This window comes from Lissotriton helveticus, chromosome 12 (genome assembly GCF_964261635.1).
Source record: "Lissotriton helveticus chromosome 12, aLisHel1.1, whole genome shotgun sequence".
Taxonomy (NCBI): Eukaryota; Metazoa; Chordata; class Amphibia; order Caudata; family Salamandridae; genus Lissotriton; species Lissotriton helveticus.
The window spans coordinates 171,793,977-171,801,683 of NC_136073.1; the positions used below are offsets into that span (position 1 = coordinate 171,793,977).

The 7,707-nt window shown below is 37.7% G+C and overlaps 1 protein-coding gene across 2 annotated transcripts in view; it reads right to left on the bottom strand.

The window, feature by feature from the left end:
- The window catches only part of RNASEK (ribonuclease K), a 71,298-nt gene extending 71,113 nt beyond the window's left edge, over positions 1-185 (bottom strand). Inside the window, exon 1 of one of the 2 annotated variants that reach the window (XM_078671098.1) lies at positions 22-160. Coding sequence is in view for 1 of the 2 variants with exons in the window: in XM_078671097.1 (XP_078527223.1) it covers positions 22-99 (78 nt within the window). In the remaining variant the exon portion in view is untranslated. Of the gene's footprint in view, positions 1-21 lie in introns of both variants that reach the window. The other variant, XM_078671097.1, reaches the window with a different exon arrangement.
- Positions 186-7,707: the final 7,522 nt, after the last annotated feature.

Genomic DNA, 7,707 nt, shown 5'->3' on the forward strand with positions numbered 1-7,707 from the left:
AGTCTCTCCTTGAACCCTCACCAGCATGATGAACCCCCAGACGCTGAGCACGATCCCACAAGCTGCCAATTTCGGCCCGCAACAGAGGAAGGACACCATTGACTGGTAGACCAGAAGCCACGGCCGGCGCTGCCCTCCTCCACCTCCGCGGTCACTTCAGCACCAACGGCTCTAAACAGCTCCTCTGCCTCATAGACAGAGAGGAAGGACTAACGTCACGCGCCAACGTCGTGCACGTGGAACACAGCCCATTGTAACGTGACGGCATGCAGGGCACGTGCTCGGTCGCTCGGTTCACAACTTGTGAATATCAGATAGTCTGTAACCCCTCAGTCCCTCGAGCAGTCAGCGCTGAACTTGTAGGTTCTTCTTGACTGATAAGGTTGCCCTGTTTCTTTTAGGTAAATCTTAGATAACAATAGCCTCAAAGTCAAGTGTCACTGAGCGAGTTAGTGTAGTTTTAGTGATGCTTTGAGTGGGTGGGTTCTGCCCCGTGACCGTTTTTGTTTGTATAACTAGTTTGAACGTGTCATTTGAAAGCACATTTTTCAGTATAATTGGTGAACGGAAAGGCAGTTCTAGAACGCATAACACACTTGGACTTCTTCATTCCAGGGGTGGCTGTGTGCTAAGAGACACATCGGCACCTGGCTAATGTGGCAGCCCATAAGTGAGCTCTTGCTCACCCTTGGCTCATCCATGGGAAGGACTCAGAAGTGCTGGATATACTACAGAGATAGCTCAAGGAACTGCTGCATATCCACTAGAGCAAAGTAGGTAAGACGCTTGGAAATAAAGTGGATTGTGTGTGGATACCACTTCTGTAGAACATTAGAGACTGCACTTGTGCCTAATTCACGTCTTTGCCATCACTACGAGGGGAACTGGCCATTAGGTGGTCTCCTGGGTTTAATTTAAAACCAAGAGGAGAATCTGGGGGTGTAGCACCACAAGGGGAAAGCATCACCATGGTCAATGACGTGTATCTTAAATTGAAATTTATACAATTTAGTACCCCTGTGTCATTCTTTTTCTTAAAAGGCATGCACTGGGCTGAACATTGAATTAATTGTGTCTGTTGGCTGATTGTTGAGTTCTGAGCATTAGCACTCCAACACTACCACTCTGGAAAGCCTGTGACTGCTTGGCATCACTAATCTGAGAGTCTAGTAGAGAAGACTTTGCACTTGGTCCAGTTTGCAGAGCCATCATAAGACAGCCCACAGTGGCAAATTACCTCAACCACCAATTCTGGGATCCAGTAGCCACAGTTTGACCTGTGTCCCTGCGACTAGTATAACCCCAGTTTTCTGCAGTGGACGGCGATACTGCTATCCTTTGAAGCATGTGTGCTGCCTTTAGTGAGAGGTGGAGCCTTGATGGAATTAACCGTGATCCCCAGCAGTTCCAAGTCACAGCGTGAGCCCTCGCTTATCTCCTGAACAGTCCCCTTACTTTTAATGCCCCGACATTGGTCAAAGATTCCCCAGTCAAGGGTGACAAATTCTCAATACCTTCAGATCCTCATTAAGATTTTGAAGATTCCTCATCTCCTGTGAAGCCATTTAGCATTGCTAGTACTTCCGACCTAGATTGTACCTGTCCTGATGACGATCCTATTATTTGGCTAAGGTTCAAACACTGTCGAAAATATATTCAGACCCAGTTTACATTGATTTATTTTGTATATTATAGCCTGTATCTTTGCAAATGCAATTGTGGCACAAACAGTATACTTTGTTGTCACATGTATTACACCTTTGCCTGAATACTTCCCTCACTATATTCACGTCCCTTTGTTCACAGTACACTGCAGTACTTAGTTTGGAATGTTAATTATGGATGGATTATTGTATATTAAGAAGGTTAGTTTTGATTTGCATATGTTGTTTGGCATTTTGTGTTACCTTTTCTACCTAGGACCTCTGTCGTTTCATAATACTTATTACCCCAGGTTCCTTGGATTCCTAGGGTTTCACTGGTTTCTTTGAAATAGTAATTACTAGAGGCACACAGGGGATAAAAGATAAGAACAATATCTTGGCCAGCCTCCTCTCACGTTCCTGTCTTGTGTGAATTGCTCTTATGCTTTGCAGGTGATTTATAAATCACAAATTAACATGTATACATCAGTGCATCCTTGGTTAATGCTGAAACCTTTGTTTTGCCACATTCAAGGATACCAGGTGTTCTTGCATTGATGTGTAGACATCCCCCAAGAACAATGCATATGGCCAGCATTCCTCCACTCCTTACTCAGTTGTACTTACAGCTCGAAGTAATATGCACATATGTAAAACTTCAGGCAATGCTTTCTCATGCTCTCAGCCATAAATAAAAGATGTTGCAAAAGAGAAGGCCGTTTCTATAAGCATTACAAAGTGAACATATCTTGGTCTGTTTTGCTCTCTCCTGAAGCAGGGATCGATTCCGCACTCAGCTGGGTCATATTCTTGAACCTCTCAATCAGCAGTAGATAAACCACTTTGTCCAGGTCAACCTTGAGATCCAGGTAAAGTCAAACTTACTGGCTACACCCATTCACATGCATATAAGACTTTACTCATCAAAGGAATTGTGGTCCAATGGCCCAGGCGAAGCTCCAGCTGGCAGATCTTGCCGAGTGCACCCTTTAATGTCTCCATAACTCTGCCAGCAAGAGGTGGGGCTAAAGTAAGATGAAAACCTTCTGAGTCTTCAGTTGTCAACTGACCTTTATAGGGACATATAAGCAAAAGTTCTGCCAGGAATTACTTAAAACAAATAAACCCAAGGATATACACTGATCAGTAGGTGCTCAAAGTGACGGTGCAATGCAAGTGCAGTTCAGTGAGTCATACAAGACAACCAACAGGTGTGACCAACAAATAGTTACAATATGTACATTGGGTCAAGACCCATTGGATACAAGAATACAACAGTGGCATACCCAACGATATGAGTATTTGAGTTTGGAAATCCTACAATTAAAGATATGGGTCGACCCATTAAATGTTGACATTTTAACCCCTTACAAACCATCATCTGGTGTCTTCATCTGGACAAGGGATTGGTAACAACATAACCAGGCCAATCTGGATGTGAATGACACAATGAATGTGTGTATCAATCTCTGTTAAGAATAAGTAACCGGGACGCTCCTTCGCTGGAGCAGCCGTGCGCAATACAAATAGCCCTAACATAACATAACATAACATAACGTATGATGAATCCAAGCTCACTGTAAACTTGCTGGTCATAAACCGACAACGTGTGAATTTTTAACAACTGTGATGAGCATACCATCGGTAAAGAAGCACTTTATATTATCAAGAAATGTGGGTGCAATCAGTGACGCCAACGTTTTCAATACAGTTGTGAATGCATAGATCCAGAGCAGAGGAGCAGTCTGGCTTCTCGAACGTTGTGTACAGTTCTTCCAGTGTAACCATTCGAAAGCCATGAGATTGGGTATCTAGAGGGAAGATTTGTAGAGCACTTGGATGAAAGCAGGTCTAAGTCCTTTACTATTCATATACAGTTTTTTGTAGAAGAATATCATGAAGTGATTTTCCATCTTCTGTGACTATAAATAGGGTGTCTGGTTTTAGGTTTGAACCTATAATAACTGATAAAACCCCATTGAATGAGAAATAACCCTCAACAGCGAAAACATATAAACACTGAAAAAACACCTGCACAGCCACAAACTAAATGTCACAAACACTGAAAAAACACCCGCACAACCACAAACTAAATGTCATTCAAAGAACTGAAAAAGAGAGTGAAAGAGTCCTATTTTCTTTCTTTTTTTTTAGTTCAGTAAAATTTTATTGAATTTTGACAATGGAGAAACACAGAAATACATACAAAAACTGAAAAAGTAATTCATTAAATTACATGAAAACGAATAGGAATAATCATAAATAAACAGTCACAAATAAAATACATCGCAAAATAGGATTGTCAATCAAAGGATAACTCAATGAAGGGGGGGAAGGAAGGAAGGGGAAGGGACGAAGGGAAGGGGAAATATACAGTTCATAGCATAATAACTTAGATAAATAGAGTTACCAATAAGATATAAAAAACATTATGGTAATCAATGAATAAAATATTAACATTGAGAGAACAAGAATCATAACTGTACATAAGAATCTATAGGAGACCAAAAGGATTGAAAATGCGAAGAATTATGATGAACACCTTGTAGAGATAATTGAGCACCTCTTCTTGTAAAGATAATCCAAGACCACCAAGCATGAACTGAAAGAGAAGTAGCATCCTTCCAACAAAGTGACTGATTTTAACGCAGCCGAAACCAAAAAATTAAATAACTTTGCTTCAGTATCTTCAAGGGGAATACTCAAACCAACTGATTTACATATAATCAAATTATAGGAAAGTGAATCAGAAAGAGGTAAAATTTTCAATATCACATTCCATACTTCAGACCAAAATGTCATAATAATAGGACAATCAAATAACATGTGACGTAAAGAACCAGGATGAGAATTACAATGCCAACATAGGTTTGATGGTAATAATTTAGCTTTAAATAAACGCAATGGAGTCCATAAAGAATTAAACAAAATATAAGCATTGGTTTGATAAATTGATACAGGTAAACATCCAGAAATACTATTAGCCCAAATTAACGACCATGAATCAGTTGACATAGACAAAGAGACCTCAGTATTCCAAAAAGTGTAGATTGTATCAACACTGGAGCCTAATGAGACGGTAAGTTTCTTATAAAAAACAGAAACAGCTTTAGAAGATAAAGAAACAGTATTGACATAAATTAAAAAATCAGTTGATACAATAGATGGGATACCATGTGGGAAGGAATCTAAAATAGAATTACATAGAGATTGATATTTTAACAAATCTGACAATGGCAAATTGAATTTTAATTGGAGTTGACTAAATGGAATAAATGCATCACCTAAGAAAACATCCTTAAGATAGAAAATACCCTTAGTAATCCAAGAAGACCAAAAAGAGATATTCCTATTTAATTTGATTAAGGCGCTGTGCCACAGGGACAAATGCACCGTAGAAAGTAAAGGGTATGCAAAATTGGAGTCTAAATCATTAAATATTAATCTTGATGATTTGATTATAGACGAAGAATGTATAATCTTAGAAGTAGGAGACATAGTTAACAAGGACAATAAAGGAAAAGGTTTTACAAGGGAAGTCTCAATGTGAAACCAAATAGGAGGACTAATAATAGGCGAAATATTAAACCATAAAGAGCTTTGTTTTAGTATAAAGGCCTTATGATATAGAAAGAAATCAGGTAATGCAAAACCAACTTGGCATTTAGGAATTTTTAATTTTTTATAGGCAATACGGGGAGGTTTATTGTTCCAAAGAAATTTAGATAATAGTAAGTCAATATCTTTATAAAATATAAGTGGAAATTGAGATGGTATCATAGCAAGAGAATAAAATATTTTTGGAGCAATAGTCAATTTAATAGACTCCATTCTCCCCCACCAGGAAAGATGAAGGGAAGACCATTTGGAAGTTTTTTGTTTAACATAATCAAGAATGAACTCACAATTTAATTTCAATGTAGCATGTAGGGATGATGAAAATAATATGCCAAGGTATTTCAACGTACTCTTTTGCCAGACAATATCCGGTGAAGGTAACATATCAGGAGTACATAACATGTTTAACGGAAAAAATTCCGTTTTACTAACATTTAATTTATAACCTGATACAGCTGAATAATTATAAATAATATCAAGTAAAAATGGAACAGATGAGGCAGGATTACTAATAAATAATAACACATCATCAGCATATGCCAACGTTTTAACAGTAACATCTTTGATAGTGATACCATGAATGTTGTCACATTTACGAATGAAATTAAGAAAAGGCTCAATTCCCAATAAAAATAAAAGAGGGGATAGGGGACAACCCTGACGAGTCCCTCGAAAAAGGAAAAATTGGTTAGAAATCTAGCCATTAATAAACAATCGAGCAGTGGGAGCATAGTATAGAGCAGAAATCATACGAATAAAAGATGGTCCAAAATTAAAAGAAAACAAAGTTTTAAATAAAAACTGCCAATGAATTTTATCAAAAGCTTTTTCTGCATCTAATGCCATAACACCAGCTGGGACAGGAATTGTAGAGCTTTGTTCAATAATATGTAATAACGTTCTCGTATTGTTAGCAGAATATCTATTTTTCATAAAACCAGATTGGTCAGGGTGAATGATAGAATGAAGGACAGGAGCTAACCTAGAGGCAATAATTTTAGCATATAATTTACAATCCTGGTTAATCAAAGAAATGGGACGATAATTAGCAACAAGGATAGGGTCTTTATCAGGTTTAGGAAGTACAACAACTAATGCTTCTGAAAAAGAGCCGGAAATGGTACCTGACGAAGAAAAATGAGAAAAAATCTGGTACAAATAAGGCAAAAGATGATTTTGAAATTCTTTATAGAATTCGACAGGGATGCCATCAGGACCAGGGGATTTGTTTTTTGGAAGCGATTTAAGGGCAGTTAGGATTTCATCCTTAGTAATAGGCAAATCTAACCCAAGTTTATCAGAGGGAGAAATATGAGGTAAATCAGAATGTTTTAGAAAATCATCAATTATATACTCATTACAAAAATCTGGTTTACTATATAATGTGGAATAAAAATTTTAAAATTCTTGAACAATATCATTATGGGAAAGTGCAATTTTACCTTGAGGACCTTGAATGGAAGTAATCTGCGTTTTATCCCTTTTAATACGTAAATAATTAGCAAGAAGCTTACCAGACCTATTGGTGTTAAAACGGAATCTAGCATTAGACTTAGAAAGCTGAACCCCAGCCCTCGTACTAAGAATAGCATTAAATTCATATCTTAGTTTTTGTAGTTTTAGTTTATATTGAGGATCACTAGACGTAATAAATAAACGCTCAAAATGAGCTATTTGTTTCTCTAAAGATTTGACATTAGAATTAAATTTCTTATTTTCATGCGCCATAATAGAAATTGTAGACCCACTGATATAGGCTTTAAATGCATCCCATCGATTAGTAACAGAGGTAGAGCCTTCCGGATTGAATGTAAAATAATCCTGAATTGCTTGCAACAATTTGGGTTTATAAGTGTCATTAAGGACAATGTCAGTATTCATACGCCATCTTGAGTGCTTAGCAAAAGAAGATGAAACGTTTAAAACAAAAGAAATCATTGCATGGTAGGATATATCAATGGTAGGACTATTTGCAAATTGAATGAGAGCGGGGGAAAGTAAAAAATAGTCAATTCTGGAATGGGAATTATGAGGATTGGAGAAAAAAGAAAATTCCTTACCAGTGGGATAGTGCAATCTCCAAATATCAGCTAACTTGGTGGTTTGAAGAAAAGTCTTAAAGGCATGAAAAGACTTGGACGGTCTAAATCTAAAGGTAGATAATCTATCTAGCAATGGATCCGCAAAAACATTGAAATCTCCCCCAAAAATCAAGGGTACTTTCCCCAACTTTAGAACTTCAGTCGTAACAGTAGCCCAGAAAACAGAGTCATCCGCTGTAGGACCATACACATTAAACAAAAAGAAAATAGAGTCCTGAATTTTGACTTTGACTATAATATATCTGCCTTCAGTCAGAAATCTTATTTAAAATTTGGCAATGCAATCTTTTGGCAAAGAAAATAGCGACCCCATTCTTTTTACCCGCAGCAGGTGAAGAAACAAT